This window comes from Colletotrichum truncatum, assembly GCF_014235925.2.
Source record: "Colletotrichum truncatum strain CMES1059 chromosome Unknown Contig_0008, whole genome shotgun sequence".
NCBI lineage: Eukaryota > Fungi > Ascomycota > Sordariomycetes > Glomerellales > Glomerellaceae > Colletotrichum > Colletotrichum truncatum.
The window spans coordinates 2,415,144-2,437,668 of record NW_027222405.1 but is presented as its reverse complement, the minus strand read 5'-3'; the positions used below and the strand labels follow the sequence as shown (position 1 = coordinate 2,437,668).

At 51.0% G+C, this 22,525-nt stretch overlaps 5 protein-coding genes across 5 annotated transcripts; 3 read left to right on the top strand and 2 right to left on the bottom strand.

Moving 5' to 3' along the window:
- Positions 1-2,465: 2,465 nt before the first annotated feature.
- Positions 2,466-2,867, bottom strand: CTRU02_212137 (uncharacterized protein; the record flags this gene model as incomplete). The annotated part of the gene is made up of 1 exon (XM_036725033.1): positions 2,466-2,867. One exon carries the CDS (start codon positions 2,865-2,867, stop codon positions 2,466-2,468), a length of 402 nt encoding a protein of 133 aa, XP_036583198.1.
- Positions 2,868-11,525: 8,658 nt separating this feature from the next.
- Positions 11,526-13,036, top strand: CTRU02_212136 (tafazzin; the record flags this gene model as incomplete). Its single annotated transcript, XM_036725036.1, has 2 exons — positions 11,526-11,619; positions 11,709-13,036. The coding sequence occupies 2 exons, from the start codon at positions 11,526-11,528 to the stop codon at positions 13,034-13,036; spliced, it is 1,422 nt and encodes a 473-aa protein (XP_036583200.1).
- Positions 13,037-13,165: 129 nt separating this feature from the next.
- On the bottom strand, positions 13,166-18,246 carry CTRU02_212135 (ABC multidrug transporter; the record flags this gene model as incomplete). Its single annotated transcript, XM_036725035.2, has 13 exons — positions 13,166-13,397; positions 13,456-14,439; positions 14,503-14,668; positions 14,723-14,787; positions 14,839-14,889; positions 14,939-15,010; positions 15,065-15,188; positions 15,242-15,589; positions 15,657-15,822; positions 15,872-16,045; positions 16,093-16,763; positions 16,814-17,030; positions 17,083-18,246. 13 exons carry the CDS (start codon positions 18,244-18,246, stop codon positions 13,166-13,168), a joined length of 4,434 nt encoding a protein of 1,477 aa, XP_036583201.2.
- Positions 18,247-19,720: 1,474 nt separating this feature from the next.
- On the top strand, positions 19,721-20,678 carry CTRU02_212134 (sur7 protein; the record flags this gene model as incomplete). The annotated part of the gene is made up of 2 exons (XM_036725037.1): positions 19,721-20,120; positions 20,173-20,678. 2 exons carry the CDS (start codon positions 19,721-19,723, stop codon positions 20,676-20,678), a joined length of 906 nt encoding a protein of 301 aa, XP_036583202.1.
- A 996-nt stretch (positions 20,679-21,674) lies between these two features.
- CTRU02_212133 (NmrA family protein) lies at positions 21,675-22,463 on the top strand (the record flags this gene model as incomplete). The annotated part of the gene is made up of 2 exons (XM_036725038.1): positions 21,675-21,827; positions 21,891-22,463. The coding sequence occupies 2 exons, from the start codon at positions 21,675-21,677 to the stop codon at positions 22,461-22,463; spliced, it is 726 nt and encodes a 241-aa protein (XP_036583203.1).
- Positions 22,464-22,525: the final 62 nt, after the last annotated feature.

The following is a 22,525-nucleotide window of genomic DNA, read 5'->3' as shown; positions in this document are numbered from 1 at the left end:
ATTTATCTAGAGTTCTCTGTCTTGTTCGGGCAAGAAACAGTCGATTTGGTTCTGCAGGGGGGGACGGTGTGCGACCTACTTTGAGCCCAGGCGAGGCCTGACGTCCAGGCTGGGGAAGACGTGAGAGGCAGCAGTATGGTAGAAGCTGCCGTCAGCAGAGTACGGAGTGGTGCCGGTGGTTATAGGTGGATTGAACAGATTTAAGAGAGTCGGTTGCTGTGGAGGTCCTTCGATCGTCGACAGAGGAGCACTGGTGTTGTGTTCGTATCTAATGGTGCTGTTAGCCCGAGTGCCCTACTCTCAAGTGAGAGCAATGTACAAGGCGAGGGAAAGCAAGGCAAAGTAATGAAAAGCCAGGCACGACAACTGCTGTACTGCGTCCGCATGCAAGACACAGTGTCAGTGCGACCAGTTCCAGCTCGTCGTACTGCCAGCAGCGCGGCGTTGTACAACGGCCAGCAGATACAGAATCGGGAAATGTAAGGACACACCACCATCTCTCGCGGCAATGGGCGGGAACCCCAGTGGGTTTCTAGTGGCACGTTGGGTGCCAGAAGGCAGCTACCCATGTCTTTCCATGTCTGAAATCTTCCTGCTTCGTGTGTTGCCGCGTGAAATGGCCAGACTTTGTTTCTGCGCCGTGACTCTTGCACACGATGTTCTCCAACCGGGCAGATGGAACCGAGAACCGAGTGGGAATGATATAGGCTGAGCCAGAAGTCTGCGTGTACACTTGTAAAATAAGGCGATGGCCGGGGGGTGTGATGGGAACGTATTGATTGCCTGAAGCCGCAAGACGTTTGGATATTTGGAAGAGGAATAAAAGCCAACAAGCATGTTGCGGGCTGCGCAGGGTACAAGAAAAGAGAGGGAGACCTTATTTTAACTAATTCCCCGGCAGAGGGGCAGAAAGAGCCAATGGCATTGCCACTTACCGCATGTCAGTGCCTGACGCCTGTATATCGAGGTAGTCATACCCGGTCGACGGCTCGAACTCCTGCTTATACGGCAAGACTTGTTAGACCATTCTTGGTTTGGTTAATAAGAAGGAAGAGAGAAAAATTCAAAAACAGATAATAGAATAGTAAAAGAAATCTCGTAATCCGATCTTGACGCTGTGCCGCCGCAATGTTCAAAAAGCGCCGCGATCGACGAGAGCGGGCCCCCTTAGGCGTGATCCATCATGGACAGGCTGGCTAATGAGCAAGTCGTGTCCTACAGCACACCGAAAAGAGTAAGTTAGCTCGGGATGCCGAAGTGATAATTTCCGGCAAGGAGGCAACATAAGTTAAACCAGCTTGGAGACGAGGTGAGGGTGGAGAAGATGATGAAGAGGAGGACGAGGTAGCGGTGGTGGTGGTTGTGGTAGAGGAGGGGTGGGTGTTGACCGGTCTGGACCTCGTCTTGTTGAGACTGGCCGACCGATGAGGAGGAAATGCAGCGGCGAAAAGAAGAGAAGAGGAGGCAACATGGGGCACGAACAGTACAATCCAATACCATCAAGCACCACAGTGTACTTTTCTGGCTTTCTAGCATATACTTGCAGATGAGCGAGCCAGCCAGTCGATGAGCCAAAATGACCAGTCGTGCAGTGCACCCATAAGAGGAAGACAACAGAGGCAGAGAGGCTGACACCCACACACACGCACACCTGCACCCACACACAATCGCCTACACACACACCCGTACACACGCCCAGCCTACCGCACCTTCCTCGGAGGCGAGAGGCGCTGCGACGCTCGTGGGTGCCGGACGCATGGTGTTGGTGTGGTACCCATCCACATGAAAAACCGCATGGCCTGCCTCAGTCTTGTGCTCCTCATTAGGCCTGGGAGAGTCAAGCTGATCGTCCAAGGACCGGATACAGCACACGAATTCGACTTCGAAGAGAGCATCCATATCGTCTCATAGTGCATGTGCGACCTCTCTTTTCGTTTTTTTCCCTCACTGCTGGATGAAGGTGTCACGAACTGGGGAATCAGGGGAAATGACTGATAACAAAACGAAACCAAAACTGCCGTTGATGACGGTGCAGCAGGCGGAGAAACAAGAAAAAGCAAAGATCGTGAAATCGCGTACACACCTTTTTTTTTTTTTTTTTTTTTTTTTTTAACCCCCTTCCCGCGAAGCCTTAGACTCGGCCCGCTTCCTCGCCTGGCTGCCCTTCGGAACCTGGTCACGCCGTCGGGACAGAGCCTGGCGCCACTCTTCAAAGGTGCTGTCTCTGCTCTTTTAAATGAGGCCTGCTGGGTTGGTTCCTGTGATGTGTTGCACTGTGCTGAGTTAAGCTGCGTAAAATCCGCCGGCCGGCCAACTGACCAACAGAGAGGCCCGTAGAATAAATGGCGCTTATGAATTCTGGTACATGTCTGCTGCTGCAATTCTTGTTGCTGTCGTTCACCGTCCGGTACAGCGTCTCGATTCAGGAAATTGTAGGTAAGATGAGGAAGGGGAAAAACGAAGCGTCAAGTCGCATTGCAGGGGAAAGAGTAGGAAAGGGCCGGATTGGATAGAACGGGACGGGATCCGGAAAAAAATAAATAAATAAAAAATAAAAGAGATATAAGCAAAGGTACCTTGGGAAGCTGTTGGGAATTCATACGACGGTCGTCTCCGGCGACGAGGGGTGTCGCGCCGTAGTAGAGGGGCGGTGATCTGGTGCTGATGCTGGCGTTCGTGGTACTGGTGCTGGTACTGGAGCAGCGATCCTGTCGCCCCAGTTCCTCGATCCTCTTTTTTTCCACCCCAGCTGTTAGCAGACTGTGACGCTTCTTCACATCCCTGTCTTTCCCTGCCCCGTCAGAGCCGAAACTGCTTTGGACCGTTTGTCCTTGGACCTTTTCCTCCAAGCTGATGCGAGAATACATCCGATTTATCTCAAAAGTATCTTGCTTTCTTTCTGCCCTCTTTCATCTTGGTAATGGGGCTGGGACACTTACTGGCGGTTGACTTTCCAAAAGTGACCCTGTCATGCCAAGGGGTTGCTTTCAGCCCTCTATCCTGCTTAATCTGGCAATTTCAAATATGCTGTCAGCAACAGAAACCGACTTTGGTAAGAGAGGAAGGTGTCCTCTTCTTTTGACCCCGGAAGCTAGCATGGTGGAACATGTTAGGGACACCGCCATTCATCGACGGATACGCGCAAAACCACGCAGTTGAACTGGATTGCCAATCATGGCAAGCCATCCAGCTTACTTGACGTCTGTCTCCACGACACGACGTGATTCAAGTTCTCATTGTCAAGCCTGAGCCTATCTTCTCCAGCACCGATACTCGCTCGGGTCCTTCCCATTTCTAGACAAAATCGAATGAAAGCCCACTCACCGCAGGAAGAGGAGCAGAAGGGCTCGGGCTACCTGGTGATTGTTAGCTTTCGCTTTTGCTCAGTTCAATACGACATCATGGCTTCGACGGCCACCCTCGCGAGCGCAGCGATGGCCGCTAGAGCTGGAAGCGAATCAGGGCCAGGCGCGGCAAAGCCGGAGAATGGGTCCAAGCCAACAACCCCTGGTGGATATGGCTTCGGGTAGCCACCCAACACTCGACTAAAGCAAAATCACATATTTCAAGAAAGCCCTGAAGTTTGAAGAGGTTGGGTGATGCAAACTGAACTTACTATACAGCCCGCGTCGTCTTCGCCTCCGAGGGCCAATAAATCGACAACCGCTGTAGGTTGACTGGCGTCTTGCTCCGAATACTACGCTGTGATGCAGCGCACAAATCAACAGCTATAGCGTGGCTGATGCGAAGAAACTTGGTGAAACTGTTCTCGAAGCGGAGCTGGATGGTTGAAGGAAGTCCGATACCGTGAATGCGGATGACCAAATCGACAAGATGCGAAACGGCAGACAGAGTGCAGGATCTTGGAAATAAGGTATCTATATACTAGAGCTCAGATGTGGCTGGCTCGAGATTGCACAGAGGTAGCGAAGATGTATGAGAGGCTCAACATGCAATTGCCTGCTTGACATATGTCGCACAGACCCAACAATAACAGACAAGTAGTTTTGCAAGCACACTGCCGCCGGCACTAAGTCGCGGGGGCAAGGGAAGATGAAGTCAGAAGAGGCAGGGCAGAGGGGGGGTACTCTCTGAATGTAAGCAAATGGGTTGCGCAGAGGTTGAGAGAACCGTGAAGGGGCATTGAATCGTGTGGAGAGTTCCTAGGCCCCCCCTGGTCTCCTATTTGAAAAGGCGGATATCGCCTTGCATTGACGATTCCTTTGCTATAATACGATATCAAGGCGTGTGTATGTGTGTGTGTGCGCGTGTTGATGGCGCAAAATAGAAAGCTGCCTACTGCCAAGGCTTGGGTGAAATGCCGGGAACAGGCCGAGCTACAGATGAGGTTGTCGGGCGGGGGCTAGATACCTGTACAACCCGAATTCGCTGGCAAAGCTTCCAAATGGCCCATGGCTGCGGGCTATTCAAGCAAGCAGGTCTTTGTGTCCATGTCTGAAGACGCGATGGAGGTGGAATTCCATCCTCTCATTCAACCAGCTGACTAGCAGGCATTATCATGCTCGACAATACCACTCTTTATTTGTTTCTTTCCCATTTGGTCTGCCCAAGATACCTCCGCTAGAATTGAGGTACCAGGCGCCTCATCTTTCTTAAGGAATTGTAGAGGAGGACCTACAGATTTGCATCGATATGTGGCCGGGTCAATCGAGGCCTCTCGCCGTGAACAGAGCAGTTTTGCTGACCTCTCCTTCCATGCAGCAAATCTGCAACTACCCGTCCGTCAAGGATCTGGATGAAACGCCATAAAATATTCCTTCTTACAAAGGGTTATTTGTCTGGGCGAGGGAGTGAGCTATCAACGGCAGGGTGCAGACGAAAAGAAAGCAGGTCGTGAGCTTTTAGCGGACCATCTCGACCATTGAGGCCGAGGATTTGCATACTATCCATATTCGACTAGCACCCTGCATCAGATCTTAGAGATTGATTCAAAGAAGATAATAGAACTTGTGGTGAATGCCGAGCCCTTTGAGCTCGTATGAATGGAGAGCCATCGCATGCAGCCAGAGAACTTGCAGTCTAGGCCAACGGGGATCACAGACAACCACCCCCCAAATAGCATGTTTGCCGACAACGACAGAATTTTTGAATATCCACCACGTGGCTTTCGGCCTTAAGCCTTTCACGTTGAGCTGGCAGGCCTTGTGGCTTGATTCTCTAACCTTGACGATACAGGTCCTCAATCAGTCCTCGACGTGGTCATTGTGGACATAGCTCATAGGAAAGGTGTATCTCGGCCGGCAGACACGCACTCGCAACACGGCACGTGCGAGGCGAACGGGGTTTCACTTACACCTGGTTGCCATGGGGTCGCGAGATAATCCCCAACGTGCTATATCTACAGGTAAAGGCTCCGGTTAGCAACTCATTTTAACATCGGATGGCTCGTCCAAGGCTTGGAAGGTCGAGAGAGGCTTTGATCGGGGTATCAGCAGAAAAGGCGCAGAAATAGAACAAGTTGAGATGTGCCTCTTAGCAGCGATCCAATGAAATCTTCGAATACCCGAGAAGGGTAATGGAAATCACACGCTCTTATTTCCAAACGCTCGGGTCCTTCTCTATAGGGTGATGAATAGCAAGTGGCAACGCAGAGAAGCTCGGCTCAAGGCCTAAGGAATGGCTTCTGCATCTCGTGTTCTGTAATGCGGTCTCAATATGAAGCATTACATTGGTTGGGTTTGTCGTTTGTGCAAGTTCCCGTTCACTAGTCTGGAAAGATCTAGTCAACTATACTTGATGCGCGCCACCATATTTGAGGCCTCATGTCAACTTCATTGTTTCAGGTTCTGATTTTCAGGGCCACTTGATCAATCGGACTGGCCGAGCCAACGGCGGCCTCACGGCTATGGGTCCGCGATTGCCAACCAGTAGGGCAGGATTGTGAACAGCTGGCTGCTCTGTTTGTATTGCTCTAGAGCTGACGCTCCCAGAAAACAAACCAGGGCGGCCTCGGTGGAACAATGGTCAACCCAGAACAGGTAGAAACGCTAATTAAGGGTTGGAAACCACATTGTCGAGTATGGTCCAGTCCTGTCGGATCGGGCCGCTAGAGTCTGGTTCTGGCATTTTCTTGGCCAGGTTCAACGTTGCCTTCACTTATTCGAGGGGTGGACTGGCGTAAGACGCAGAAGAGCTAATGATCCCGCTGCAGTGGTCGACAACATGCCATAGACATGCATGTCGTCATACACTCTTAGATGAGAAGCGTGATTCGACTCGGCGCCATACTGGCCGTCACCGGAGCTGTCGCCGTCGCCTCCCTCCCAGGCAAAATTGTAAAAGTTGCTAGTTCACCATGTTCCTTCTTTGCCTGCGTCTATAGATCAGATCTTGTGTGATGTGACGTATCACGGATGGATGCCAGGGGCCTTCTCCATCAGCGGCAGGCGGATACCATCCGGGCAGAAGAGGGGATAATGGTAGGCTTGCCTTGAGGAGGAGCGGGTGCTAATGCTGACGGGCTGGTGTGCAGAAATGAGGTCGCAACTGCATGGCACCACGGCAGGGGGCGGGGGGAGTGGTGGCACGAGAATATGATAGAGTGATTGGAGCGGGTTGGTACGCGAAGGGTCGCTGCCTAAGGAGGGTAGGTTCTAAACGTAGTGTTTGACTGGAAACCGGACTGTCCGCCACGTCGGTATGTGAGGATAGCATGCCTTTCTACTGGCAGCGTACCAACACTGTGAAGCAGGTAGCCGTCGCATAGGCAAGGACCCTAGACGCCATCCGAGAGCCGAGAGATACAGTATTGAATAGGCAGGAAGGCATCTGCCCACAAGAGCTGAAATGCGGCGTAGGCTGCGATAGATGGCTGGCCCGACTGATAGGAGTATACCGAAACCGGTGAGCTAATGAAAATTGGGATCCATGGCTCCTGCTTTGCTTCTTTCTATGTAGACCGGCAATAAATGACAGCTGTCGACCGCGTGATACTATTCCTCAATGCTTTGCTCTGGACAATTTGCTAGGTACAGCACCGGAGGGACTGACCCATGCTAGGGCCGCTTGCTGGCATTAAATGAGCCACGAGACTTGGGGGGAGCCCAAAGAAAGGAGGCAACAAGCATGTCCGGGGGAGGGAGGGGCTGGTTTGGGCGAAGTGAGTCGTCGAAACGTTAACCTCCATGTTCTATGTAGGCGAACTGCTTCTGAAAAGAGCTAATCATTGTGATTCGCACTGTACGGTGTGAGAGTGGAGTCCACCAAGCCAAAAACAGCTCGTCATTGGACAACGGGGATAGCTTGTCTGCATAGGGCTTCTGAGTGCGCCAAGTGAGAGTCTGGCACTGTCAAATTTAGACAGTCAACGAAGGAAGCTACCTGGGTCCCTTCCCTCTCCCAGTTTTACACAGAAGATAATCTCTCCCGGCTATGTTTTCTCTTTCTCGCTGCCTTGTACATAAGGTATTAAGGACTTCAACTCTTTACTGAATTCCTTCTCGCCCGCACACCTAAACGTCTCCCGGGCTTCTCCAGTCTATACACCTTACCTTCCTGTCTCCTGCTAACACCCCATCGATAGGATGCTCTTGACTCTTCATTGTGTTGATCTGTAGTTCATCAGGCATTCCATGTCGCCCATGGAGCGCTTCTTCTATATCCCTTCAACTCTCTCTCGTGTTTGTGACAACTCCCTTGTCTAATCACAATACCTTTCTTGTGTCAACAAACACAGGTCCCAGAGAAGTTCGAGGAGCGCAAAAGAAGAACAACCCGGCGTAATAAAGCTTCACAGATCATTTAACGGGGTTTTCTCCTTTCCTGGATCCAAGTCAGGCCCATTTGGCCTCTTTACTACAGATCCTGCATTGCTATTTCCCCATCAGGCTCCCCGAAACTAGCTGCTCCTTGATGTTCGCCTGCGAGAACGGTCGGGTCTCCATGGACAATCTTTCATCTCAATATGTTTATGAGCGCGGTACTTTTATCTGCAGCTGAAACTATAGTGGACATTTGGGCATTGAAGGCACTGCTCAGCTTCAACTTTGGCAAATGTCTCCGGACCCTGTTCAATGTACCGTCAGGTACTTTCAAGAGCCTACTTGGTACCGTCCTACGGCTGTCCACATGTTGTCTCCATTCATGCCAGTTGCTGCAAGACCATCGTGAGAACCTGGGCTCTCAGGACGGCAGTTAGCCGCCTGTTTCTTTGGCCCACCCCTTGCCTATGAATCCCAGTGTACTCTGTACTGTATTATGCAATGCTGCACCTGATGGAAACATATTCGAATGGCTTTCTGAATTTCCAAGGCGTTAAATGTTTGGGAAAATATCTCGCAGATGTTGGCCTGAGCCTTTTAGCATTCGTGCCTCCGACGCGGAGTTTACACATATCCACCAAGCAGTCCAGTAGACTTAACAATCATCTACCCTCACCGTATGCTTAGAACATGCCAAGGGAGAAACGAATGGAGATCCTCTTGCTCCTTCCGGTCGATCCTCATCACAACCTCACGCGTTATGCTCCCCATCTTGTCGTAGGTTGAAATCCCGGGTGACGGCGGAAAAGGGCGTCACAGAAGAGAGCTCCACTGGGTCAATAACTTGACAGCGGCTCACCGCGTCTTCTCTATGCGAAACAAGTTTTTGGGCCTTTGGCCTGGAAAGAGTCACCCCCTGTCTGTACGGGTAATGGAAGGAACTTTTGCCCTCTTCAACTAGCTGATTGCCTCACCAAACTTTTAAAGAAGTGGTCAGGGCGCCGGGCCTTTGAACTTTTTATGTAGGGAAAACTTGTATCCTCGGTAGTCACTCATGCTTCGTTATCAACGGCCTCCCTTTGCGTCCACGCCTATTTTTATCTCTTCCTTATACACCCCTGGCAAGGGAAACTGATTGGTCACTGTGCAATCTTGACTTCGGCTTCGTACTTTACCCTTGTTGCACAAGGGTCATCTTGCCAAGGTCAAAGTATCGTGGTTAAACAGGCCTGGTGCTACCAACTTTGCAACAGCTAGCCCTCCTAGCGCGGCGGCTTGAGATTGAGGGTGCACAAAAAAAGGAGGTGTGGGCCGTAATCAATTCATATTCATCATCTCGTGAACTAGAGAGTGGAATGGAGGCAGCTGTCTCGGGGAGTATATTTGCATACACGCACGATGAGAACTCAAATATCAACTTCCCCCAAAGAAACACAAAGCCTTGCTTTTAATAACAATCTGGGTTGCCTTTGTATCAAAGAATATCAGCCTGGACCTTCCCGACGGGCCTGGGCATACTGTCCACATATCGAAGGACGTATATGGGATTCAAAACTCCTTTCCACTTGTATCGTTTGGCTACACAAAGCAGATGAACACTTACATGGGAACCGCCCCCTCGGAATCACCACGGTACATATGAACCTCGACCAGTCATCTGCCGGAAAGGTGTATCATGGACATCTTTTGAACGTAGGTTTTCTACCACATATCTCTGGGTCTCCTTAGATCCTAGATGTATTAAAAAGAGGGACACACATTATTGTACTTATTCGCTTCGTCTTGCCATACAGGGCCTTTTTAATATAAATGAATACACAAGTCTCTGTCAACCAGGTTGTTCGCCACCAGGCGCCACATTGCGTTCCCATGACCAAGCCTCTTGCCATGCGGTGATAGGCACGCTACCTCCATGGGAAGGCCTCCACGATTGGAAGTGGGAAGGAGCCGATACTCATGAGCTGTAGCTGTGGATCATGAGAGCATCGAGCCACAATATTCCCTAGTCTAACGTAGGGTGATACACGCCTTGGCGTGGCTGACAGCACGGCCCTGACCCTCTTGCTATGCCGGGAGCACGAGAGCTCAGAGCAACGCTCTAGTTGGACATTGGTATAGCAAACACGGTGTGCGTTGTTGACGCACGTCGTTACCTAAACAGTTTCAAGCCATGGATCGAGAGCTAGCCATGAGCTTCGGTGGATGCAACGTTTGACAGAATCTTCACGATGGATCCATGGGTCCATCACTGTCAAGAATCTCTTGAAATTGATAGGCGATGACAGCTTAGATACCATGTTAGTCATTACCTGTGCGCCTGGAATTTATTGCAGATCAGAACTCGGTCTCGTTTAGGCCAAGTGGGCGAGGCATCTTCAACGGGTCAAGTGCTCACGGCAGTGAGAGACTAATGAATCCGTGTCACGGTGCAAAATTGAAAGAACCAATAGTGTGGATGCCCGAAGTCCATACAAGCCAACCTATTATCAATTACCGAGTGGCCCTCGTGTGATTTGAGACACTTTGACAGGAACAACTGAAAATGACTGCTTCGAGTCTGGGTTTGCCTCGCGCTACCCACGCAAGCACATTGAAGTTTGAAGATTTGACCAATTATGTCTCCATCGCCTTCGATTACAAACTTGGCAACCGGGCATTTCTCTTTCGACTGGAGGGATATGAGGTGCTGCGTAGGGTGGGCAGCTGCTCTGCAATCTTGCAGGCTGGTGGCGCATAGATTTCTGCCTGTCATTCTCGTCTGAACCCAAAAGGTAGGCTTTGAATGGCGGCTTGCCTTGAACGTTCGGTTAATTCCTCGGTAGGCTTCCTTGTCAACAGCCTTCTTCCCACATAGTGTCAGGGATGATAATTCTAGGACCTGGAAGCCGCCTACGTCGCACCGGCTCCGCTTTGCATAGATGGACCTTGAGAACTAAGCCAAACATGATGAACCATGCCCTTTTTCAAATAATCATGGAGATCATATGCGTTCTCCAAATACGTCAGGCTCGTGTGCAGATCAGGTCCAGGGGGATGTTTGCCCTCGCGGAACGGAGACAAAGCACTTAGTTTTGTGGCACATGGCAGGTGGATGAAGGCTCAAACCCCAAGAAGCAATCCAAGTCAGCAGGTACTGGAGAACAAATAAACGTGATTGGAATAAACAGTCGGGAAGCTTGCGTGTAGCAGGCCGACCGAAGGTTCAAACCGTCCGAGGTGGGGTTGCCGAAAGTCCGCCAAGCGGGGTTCTGCTTCTGCGAAAAGGCATTCCCGCGTTCCAGACTGGGCCGGGGAACTCCTTATCCGGTCCGGCCGGTGAGCACAGACCATGTGTTTGCCAAAGACTGGTTCAAAATCTGGCCCAGAGTCTTTGAGCGGATCAGGGCGGACTCAAAAGCTGACAAACAAATTTTGAGGGTGCCCCTCTAACCATGACGTTGTAACGTTCCCCCCCAGTCTGCCAAGCCACCATGCTAAGGATTCTACTCTGTAAGGATTCGCGCAACCCCACTGGGTAATACCTTATGACTCCAAAGCTGACGGAGCTTACTCTCAGGACTGTGACTGTTCCCTGTTGTGACTCAGCGATCTCAATCATTGTCGCTAACGCATTACCTTCCAGGCAGATACAAACTGCCGCAGTTAATAGCGACAAGAGTTCGCTAGTTTTGTTTGCTCTACCTCTGCACCCCTCCCCCCCACCCCTCTTCCGCCGCGCCCGCGCTTGTCCCTCCGTCTCTCTATACTCTCAACCTTTACGGAAGCTTTCCTTGTAGCTTCCTTGTTTTTCGACCTCTCTCGGGCATGCCTAAGAAAAGGCATCAATCCAGGTACTCAAAGCCGCAATCTACGGCCCCCGCGTCATTGGGCGCCTCAGCTTCAGCCTCGAGCTCTGTTCGTCAGTCTCCCACTGCGTCACCCTCACCCTTCCCCCTCGACCCCGTGTTCCGTCTAGATAGAGACTGATACAAAAGCCGCGACAAACAGAGAGCCAACTCAAGGGCGTCAACGAACTCTTGGCCGATCTCCGTCGATCCTCCCTCGCCTCCTCAAGCCGTAACACTGCGATATCAGTAGCCACACCCACCGTCCCGCCAGCCCTCCGACAGATCCTCCAGATCCCAGAGACACCTCCCCCAGCACCCAGGCGTGTCCCAAGATTCGACGCATCAGGGAGGAGAGTCCCGCCCGGTCCGCCACCTCCACGTAGCTGGCTTTCTCGTACCTCCAGCAATGCCAGTCGTTACAGCAGCGCGCACGCCAATGTCGCCCGCGGCGCCGTCCAGGGCCTGCCAGGCACCTACGAGCCGGATAAGGGTAGCTTGACGGACTTACTACTTCGCAAGATGGCACTGAACTGGGACTTCCAGAAGGATTATGACCGTTACTACCTGTACACGCTCCCCAGTCGAGTGCGAGCCTCGCTGGTCAAGTACGTCGGCATGTGGCACGACGCTGGGCTGTCAGCTTCGGACCTGCGCAATATCCTCGTACCCCCCGTCATGGACGAGGAGGATGGCGAGCAGGTGCAACAGGACCCCGAAGAGCTCGTGTCGCTGAACAACAACATCTACTTCCTCGACCTGACAGGCTCGATCGGTTACTCCATGACGATGAAAGAGCTGACCGACGTGCTGTTCCCGCAGAAGCTTGCGGACGTGTCAGAGACGGTACAGGACTCCTGGGATATGGTGGAGGCGCCGTCGCCACCCCCGAGACTGCTGCCCAACATCACTCATCTATGTCTTGCCGTTACACCAGGGGCCCACAGCAACGGTCCCGGCGTCTCGTGGAAGCAGCTGCTCACCCTCGCCGCAAAGCTGCCTACGCTTACGCACCTCAGCCTAGCATACTGGCCTGAGCCGTCGATTACGCCCAACGCGAAGTTTGCGACGATCGTCTCGCCCGAGGGCCGGACGCAGCAGTACGCTGGCACTGGGGCGTACTCACATACTTTGGACGATGACTGGTCCGAGGCCGTCATCCAGCTGCGGAAGCTGAGCAGGTCCCTTTACGGTTTGGAGTACCTCGACCTTACCGGCTGCGGCGCCTGGTTCAAGGCTCTCATGGCCAACGTAGACAACGACAAGGTCGATTGGAATGGCCCATGGGGCAAGGTCTCGACGCTGAAATTGAGATACGGATATGAGCTGAGCGAAAACACACCGATAGCGGACGGCCAGAGGTATCTTGAAGCGGCGGAAATGGCCAAGGCGATTGAGAAATACATTGTGGCACAAAGAGCTGGAAAAGGAAGATTCATCACCGTTGATAGAGACCATATAGATAACGTATGGACACCGGTGATGGTGTAAAATACAAAATACAAAGGAACTTTAAAATCTGAATCATACCAGATCCTATGAAGAGTTGCGGGAATGGAAAAGAGAAAGGACCGAAAACATCATTGTTGGGTCCTTGCAATCGTGACCTCCACGCCCATTTCAAGTATCATGGACACTTTGTCTGCTCGCATCCCACAAGTCCTTGAACTTGCCTCCCTTGATGAGCAGCGATTGAGGTTCGCCAACCTCCACGACGCGGCCTTTATCGAGCACCACAACACGGTCAAAGTCGGCGACGGTATCCAAGCGGTGCGCGATCGCAATGACGGTGTGCTCCCTGAACTCCTCACGAATAATGTCCCTGATCATTCGCTCAGTGTTGGCATCGACGCTGGCTTTTGTGTTAGATTCATCAAGCCTATCTGAAGGTTTTTATCTGGAGAACATACCTGCTTGTGGCCTCGTCCAAGAGAACGACTCGCCCAATATCGCGACGCAGCAGAGTCCTTGCAAGAAAAAAGAGCTGTCGCTGTCCATGGCTGAGACTCTCCTCGGCGAAATCCGACTCCAGGCCGCCGTTTTCCTGGATAGTATCCCAAAGACCCAGTCGCGTGAGTGTTCGCGTGATGGCTTCATCGGTGACTGTGGCGAACGGGTCAATGTTCTGACGCACCGTTCCGGGGAGAACAAACTGATCTTGGGTGATGGCAATGAGTGCCGATCTCAGATCAGATATAGGGAGATGGTCCAAAGAGATACCGTCTATGGAAATGGTACCAGAAGACAGCGGCAGCAGGCGTAAGAGGGCAAGCAGGAGCGAGGATTTTCCGCTTCCTGTCCGTCCCACAATACCAATCTTCTCGCCATCGCGGATGGAAAGTGTGATGCCGTTCAGGGCCTTGGGCACGACCTCCTTCTCGTCATCGACATCACTAGTTTGAGCATAAGAGGCTGACACGTCTTGAAGCTCGACAACACCCCTATGAGGCCAACCTGAAACAATTGTATCCAACACCTGTTGCCCACCAGATCTTAGGACCTGCCGCCTCAGGGCATCCTCCTCAATCTCATCTGGCGTCTCTTCCGCAAAGTTTTTGATTCGGGCGACCGCGCCGATGGATGTCTCGAGCGAAGTCCAGAACTGTATGAGTAGCTTGAGGGTCTCGGTGAAAGAAATCAGCTGGACCAGGGAGACACCTGTCAGACCCACGGAAACAGTACTGCGAAGGCGGACAGCAAGGCCGACGACAAGGAGGGCCAGGGCAGTTGTCGTCAGATCTAGGACGAGCGTGAGCCATTGCTGTGTCAAAAGGAGAATGTAGAACGGGCGCTGGGAGCGGTCGATGAGAGCGTATGAATGAGCTATGGAGGGTGACACCATGGCCTGGGCACGAAGAGTAGAGAGCCCGGTTAGCGTTTCGAGGAAGTGGGTGCTTCAGGAGCACATGTCAGCTTCAGTCCAATATCATTGCCTCTTGTGAGATAATTCCACTTACTATACAGGAGCCTTTTCTTCCAAGTCCAGGAAGCGAAGTTGGCGAGATGTTCGCAAATAAGCGCGTTGGATGTAATAGAAGACGAGAATCAAAACAGGGAAACTTATGGCGATGTACCAGGAGGCAGAGGCAATGAGAACTGCTTTACCAATGCAGGTGAAAAAGCCTATTCGCGTTAATGTCAGAAACATAATTACGCTCTTTTGGTAGGGAAGCTCACTGGCCAGGGAAATGACAAGTGCCAGGGGCAAGTTGCGGTCGATCAAGCCGATGTCTTGGGAGAAGCTACACTAGGTTAACAAATGAAAACATAAAGGGGAAACCTTCAATGCTTACCGAGTCGTAATTGAACCAATATCCGTGCTTTGAAAAAGAGCCAAAGGGGCACTTTTGGTGTTTAGCTACGTTAGAGACAAGAAGGAGTGGGCTGACCTACTGCATGACAGTCTGAAGAAGCCTTTGGTGCAATCTGATACCCGATTTGGAGGCTACCGGAACAAGAACGAACCTAATAGATGGTTAAGACAAATTATAGAAGAAATTTTTCATAGTTATGACTTACCATATGAGCACGGCAAAGCAAAAGATTGCCCCCACCTGCATAGTGGCGTACACTCCAAGATAATATGCCGAGTCCTGATTTGGAGCTTTGGTATTGTGGTCGGTCCAGAATTTCAGCCAGACAGCTGTTTTGTGCTCGTTAGGATGACACCTCTGAGATCAAAAGCGAGCGACTTACTTGGAAATGTCGAGAAAAACGCCCAGATTATTTGTAGAAAGAGCATGATTGCAAGGAAAATGGCACCGATGCTTCCAAAAAAGTACGAATAAACGCTCCAGTCACCCAACTGCCGCCTCATGTCCTCCGGCTCTGCAGTTACCTTGGTTTTTTCCCTTGCTGGTAGTTCATTGGAGGCTTCAACATCCAAATCCTTGGGTTCATCTTCGCCGTCAATGCTATAGGCCTCTCTGGTAGTAAGGCTCCTGACGAACCCATCTGCCTTGCGACAGTCTTCAAACGTCCCAGTCTCGATTATCTTGCCGTCTTCGAGCGCAATAATCGTATCTGCCTGGGGTAGGAAGCTCACTGGAGAGATGTGTTATCCTTTCCGAGTCCACACGGACAGGGACGGCGAATTGAAAAACAGACATACCTGACTGGGTTGCGAGAACAACGGTTGTACACCATTTTCGAAGCATTCCCTCCTTGCCACTGAACAGACGGCGGAAAACAGTCTTGGCTGTGTAGTTGTCCAGGCCGCTGAAAATATCGTCAAACAAGGCTATTTGGGGTCTCGAATAGACAGCCCTAGCAAGAGCCTGGATGCTGTTAATGTGGTAGAATGCGACGAGGTTCAGCTCTACTCACCACACGCTGCTTTTGGCCTCCGCTAAGGGCGAGACCTTTGCTTCCGATAATTGTCTGGTCACCTTCCGAGAGTTGGACCAAATCCTTCTCAAGATCACAAGCCTTTAGTACCTGTTGGTAAAGATCCTCGTCATATTCAGAGAAGCAAATGATGTTCTTTCTAATACTGTCGTTCTGAAATTGTTAGGGTTGATCTATGATAATAGTTGTGTGTCACTTACGATGAGCCAAGGACTTTGCTCGCACCAAGAAACCCGAATGCTGGATAGAGCTACCTTCCCACTGGTGTACGGCACTTCGCCGAGAAGTCCTTTTAGAAGCGTGCTCTTTCCTGAAGCGATAGGACCCACAACCATAGCCAGCTGACCTGGCGCTATACTCAAGTCGACTTTATCAAGTATGGCGCTAGATTCTGGTTTCCAGCGAAAGGATGCTTCTTGAACATGAATGGAGAAGTCTTCTTGGTGTGTTTCATGACACCTAGTTAGAGATTCTGATGGGAATGTTCGATACTCGATGCGTGGCGGTTGGAAAAGGTAAGTTTCTATGCGATGGAATGATCCCAGGGCTGCACTCAAATCTAGGACCAACTCGAACATGAAGAATAGAGGGCTTGCCAAAAGTATGATGAGAGATAGTGCGGCAAAAAGCTTTGTCGTATCAAGCGTCTGACCGGTCTTGTTGGTAATAACCATGTACATGGCAAAAGTAACAACCGGGGCGAGCATGAGAGGGATCTGAGCTACAGCTGATGTGATGGCTGCAATAACCCGGAAAGCCACGGCTGCTTTCATCTCCGAGAATCTGAGGTCGGCGATTGTCTGTGTGAGCTTTTGGGCCAAGCCGGACATTTTGATGCTCTTAATGTGCCCTGTCATGGCTGATGTGATTCCTGTTCGAGATTAACGGGATTCAAAGCGCAAACAGGAGAAAGGGGCATACCAATGCGCTTCTGAACTTTCTCTATCCAAGCGACTTGATATTTCTGGGTTGCGGGTGCAAACATGACGGTAATCACCAGGGCGAATACTGACACAATAATCGGTCCTGCGGCTGCGTATCCTATATGGGTGCTTAGAATCCAGGTTGCAAGGGAGATCTGAAGTATATTGGCCCAGAACTCGTGGATCTCGCGCCATGCCCGAACGATAACTTCAACCTAACAGCCATTAGCCTCTGCAGTATACTGATCAAGCTGATAAAGGACTTACATCCGTTGACATGAGGGTCACGGCCGCAGAGTCGTCGCCAGGAGCGACACTGAGCTCAGTCGTTTTTGAGTAAATGGCAGCAACTAGAATACCACGTAACATGGTCACAGTACGGAAGGCTTTGTGCCAGTAAAAGCTCGACGCAACTGAAATGCCCAGGTAGACGAGGCCATAAGCGCCGATGAGCCCATATCCATAGTTGACGGTCTCATATGAATTCTGTAAAAAGTCGAGGAACCTGTTCAAGACCAGAGGTTGACAGATTGTAAAGCCAAGCAGACATAGCCTCGGAAGAATGACTGCGAGTAGCTGCCATTTGAGCGTGCGGATACAAGCCCAGATAAGTCGATAGCTATGCGGACGGGGTGAACCATCCGACAGACTAGGCGACGTGTTTGAAGACTTGTTCCAGTACAGCCAGAATCGCTCATTAAGTACCATGGCTGACATGGACTCATCTAGAGTGAAAAGATCCAGGGGCTTCAGGAGACGGCAGAAACCAGTCAACAGCAGGGGCGTAAGCCACCAAAAAAGACCGCGACTGTAGATGCCGCTGGTCTCCTCGGGGCTAATCGGCATCCCACCAGAGTCAACGAGGTATCGCGTCTTCTCCTGGGCTTCGAGGATCACGATGGCCAGCTTCAGCGCGAACGAGGCGGTGAAGATGGCGCTGATGGCGACGCTTAAGTGCGATAGCCAGATGGTGCGGAGGATTGCTCCGTCCAGCACCAGCGATAAGAGAGTGTATGTATTCAAGATGGACGAAGGCTTAAGGCTCTTCGAGTGTTCTATATACGAAAGACCACCAAACACCAGACTAGCAACGAAGGACGTGCAAGAAGCTGCAATGGACACGGTACGCAGACGGCCGACATCTTGATGATTTGCCCATAGAGCAATCAGAGTCAGCTGTAGAATGGCGAGGATGCTAATGGCGGCCTGTTTGGTTAGACGAAGGGCGTCGCCGGACACGATGCGTGGAAGTTTGTAAAGTTGACGGAAACGAAAGGGTGCGGCGAGTAGAAGGAGGGAGGCAGGGAGTATTGTAAAAAGACATTGTTCAAAAGTGAGAGTAAAATCGAAGCCATCGCGGCAATTTTGGACGATTGGGCCGAAGGCGTCGTCGGCGGTTGACGAACACAGGATCAAGGATGAGTTGTCCATCATGGGCGCAAGTAGTTTCAAAAGTATCAGCAGTGGCAGTTAGGGGAAGGATGGAGAAGATAAAAGGAACGCATTTTGGAGCTCGTGGGGGATTCACTAGTTTTAAGGGTGAAGCAGCAGAGTAAGCAAAGCGACCCTTCCCCTGAAACACTATCCCGTAAAGGAAGGTGGATAAACAGAATAATCAAACTGCTTACTTGAGAAGTATAGCGTATAGCAGAGAAGGACAATTCAAGCGAACCCGTGAGTAGTGGACGAAAGTACCTACATCAGGTACTGAGGTATCAAATAAGAGAGTAGGAGTATCCCGGTTTGAAGCTGTTTAGTGTACATTTGTTAGACCCTAAACTCTGTTTCTATTTCTGTTCAGTTTTCGGATTAAACATGATTTTTTTTAATGGTGAACAGGGGAATTAAGAATTGACTTCGTCCAATACTACCAAGGAGGAAGTGATGATCAAACTGGGGAACATGCAGCTCGCGTCCATCTTTTTCCTCCCGTTAGGCTTGCACTCTACTATAGAATCCGTTTAGCGCTGTCCAAGCTTCATCTCCGCAGCGTGATGGAGAAGCCTCCACAGGCGCCAAATAACCTCAAAAGCAGGACCCTTCAGGGTCTCTAGTGGCTACGAGCTTCCCAACATGACGCCGCATCCCTGTCTCATTCAAACCGGTTTTCCCGGGCGCCATCCGGTCGACGGGTACAGAAAATGGGCACGATGCTATGTAGGGATGGGAGCTCGATTGAGTGGGTGATATGGGTCTCGGTTTCCCTATGGGCACCTTTGGGTCGATCCAGGAAATGTTGTGGCTCAGAAGGGAGCCCCGATGACGTAACCTTTGCCATCCTCACCTACTACGTAGCAGCAGCCCGATCTGAACAACAAGTCAACAGCAAACAACCCTTCTCGCATGACTAAAAGCTTGGCCACGTCAGGCTCGACACAACTTGTTGTGTTGTTCCACCCGCCAAAGCCAGCATTCGCCAGAGCAGTCAGGGTAGCCAAGTCGCGCCGGACGATGTTCGCCTCTCTTGCTTTCCTCGCCCAACTGCCGCTCAGGTTCAGGGTTCCCTCCGGTCCAGTCAAGTGACGCCGATGGAGACAGCCCGCCTTGTCCTGGACCCCTCGCCTGCATCATCGCGGCACACTATTTTTGATGCTTCCCAAGGGTCTCTTGGTTGCATCATTGGCTTTCCCTGGTTCCAGATGGTTGGCTCACTGCAGTCGGTTTAGGCCGCTTTTTCTGCCTCTTTAAGTCCTGGACCCTTTGCTATCTCAAGGGTTTATGACTCTTGTCACTCTTGTTTCCTTCTCCATATCACAAGTGCTAGGCAGTACCTACTACACTTCCCGTTGGACATTGTTGGTTGTATCACCAAAGCAACTGTGCTCCCGACCATTTCTTCAGACGTTGTTCACTGCCCAACAATTTCATCTTGTTTTACCCAAGCAAAACGCTTACTACCGGCAACATGCATTTCACCGCCATATTACCATTGTTATTGTCCATAGTGGCTTTCGTTCTTTCTTTCCTCGCCCTCTTCGCCGGCCACAAGGAGGGATTCATGGAGGATTACGATGTTGTCCGCCTCAACACATCTGGCCTGGGCCAGAATGTCATTTCCCTAAACACTGACCAATCCGACGACGATAGTGCACTAGACAGGCTGTTAGGTATCGTTCGTAACAAGACCAACGACATTGTCAACGATATCACCAACGACATTGCTGATCGCCTTGCCGATGAACTGGGAATCTCCCATTGGTATTCTTTGCACTTGATGGACGTGTGCCAAGGCGATTTCGCCCCCAATGTGACGGCTCCCAATGTCTGGCTCAACGTCTCGGACTGCACTCAGCCGAAGCCTGGCCGTAAGTTTCACCCCGTATCGCACCCTGAACGCCTTACTGACTTGATGTGTAGCCAACGTGAACCTTACTAAGATGTTGGACCAGGAACTCTCTGTCGGTCCCCTGCGCCTGAGCCTCGCCGATCTCGACTGGCCCGACAGCATTGAGGACACCATGGACAAGGTCAACAAAGCCCTCCTCGCCATCTTCGTCCTTTACGTACTAGGTATCGGCTTCTCCGGTCTCGCTATCCTCGGTTCTCTCGCCTCTTTCTTCTTGGGGTTCAAGAAGCGCATGACTATTACCAACTTCGTCTTCGCCTTCCTCGCGGCTTTGGTTCTCTTCGCTGGCAGTCTGGTCACTACTATTGGCGCCAGAGAGGGTGTGAAGCAGATCAACGATGTCGGTGAAAATATTGGCCTTTCGGCTGAGACCGGCCAAAAGTTTATGATCATATCCTGGGTCGCCTTTGCCGTCATGGCTGCCGCGGCCGTCTACTGGGTCACGCAATTCTGCGTCGAGAGGCGGTCACGTCGGAGGGTGTACACTGAGAAGCGACACAAAAAGGGCAGCTTCTAAGAACGAAGTTTTCTATCGACCTCGAAACAATAGTGCGCTTTTATTTCTTCAGATTGCGATACCACGGCACGGAGGTTATTTGTTGAGCAGCATACTTGTCAGGGTGGCCTGGTAGCTGGCCTACGAAGGCCAATCCGACACCACGATCCTTTTTATTTTTCTTTTTTTCTTTTTCTCCTAAGATACCATTGATGCGACAGACGATTTCGTAGAATGAACCACTTCATAATAGAATACCAGAAGGTAGAATCATGATTCCCCAATATTGGGTGCGTATTCACCACAACCGATGCTCGAATTTTCCAGTTGTTGCATGCGCTTCTTTTCTAATGCTCAGGGTGAATCCCAAATTCTTCTGGATGTCCCGCACCATTTGAATGCCACCGTAAGCAGTGTTGTCGGTCCCACTGTCTACTTGCACAGCAGCAAGACCCATATACGACCGAGGTCCGACTGCCCTTGGAAGGCGCGGTCTCCTGTATAGCGGTGCGTGGCCGATGTTGACAGCACAAACAACTAAAATGCTAGCGAAACCACTTTCAAATTTAACGTGTCTGTATGCTGATGGATGGGGAGCGGAGATAAGGGTACAGACACTGGCTGGCATTCATTATGTCCTCCAAAACTGCGTGCTTATGGCGGATACAGAAAATTGCATCCGCTCCCCTGCGGAGAACCATATTTCATAACACCCGAAAACCACTGCGGATAATATATAGTAAGCCTCATCCACATCTTCCGCAGACCACCGCCATTTTTAGACAGTATCGCCCACTTAAGCGGATGAATTTATGCCGCTAAGTTCCATCTCCGCGAGTTCTGTAGTGGCTTGCTCGCATAAGAAAACAGTAAATAGCTGAAGCTTACAAATAACCTGTAGCATGGCACTAACAACTCAGGCCCCGGTCTTATAAGACTAATAAAAGTGTGTAAATACCAATAACAATCTGCTTCTTTCTTCTTCAATGTTCAGAATTTCACAGACAGATCAGCATCATGCCCAAAGACAGCATCCTCTTGCTTGGTGGAACAGGCCCCAGTGGGATTTGTGTCCTGCGCGAGCTCAGCCTTCGCAACCAGAAAGCTGTCGTGTTCGCCCGGAACCCGGCCAAGATTCCTAGCGATCTAGCATCCAATGCGCTTTTTAAGGTAATCACGATGAGGCGCAAGCTCATTGCTATATCATGCGGCTAATCAAACTTGTCTCCGCAGGTCGTCAAGGGCGAGTTGACCGATACGGAGGCCCTTTCAACCGCACTTTCGGAATGTCATACAGTGATTTCGCTGATTGGGCCGGTCCCTGGAGGTAACTCCTCTACCGGAAGAGAATATGCCGACATTTACCGCACATTGCTGCTCTTGATGCAGAAGCAAGGTGTGCGTCGCATCTTTGCCATGGGGACCATCTCAATCTACCAGCCTGAAGACAGCCAGCATCTCATTCGATGGCTGATTGTATGGCTTTTACGAACTCTATTCAACAAAGCCTATCAGAATATAATCTCCATTCATAATGTATTCGAACAGGACCGAGAGGCCACTCGCGACATCGACTGGACAGTGTACCGCCTTGGCATTATCCGCGGCAGCGGAGACGAAATCGCAACGTGGGCGCAAGATCGCGAGGATGAGAAAACATATGTCGGCGCTGTCGGTGCAGCCGGCTGGAGTATTGTTCACAAAAGAGCCGCGCTGGCTCGGTGGTTGGTTGAGGCAGCACAAACCGGTGCAACTGAGTGGATTGGGCGAACACCGGCTGTCAGTAAGCTGGCCGGCAGCAGCTGAGGGGATCATAAAGTAGCTAAACAGTAAGGCATTTATTTAGTTACATGAGTTCTCCATCTACT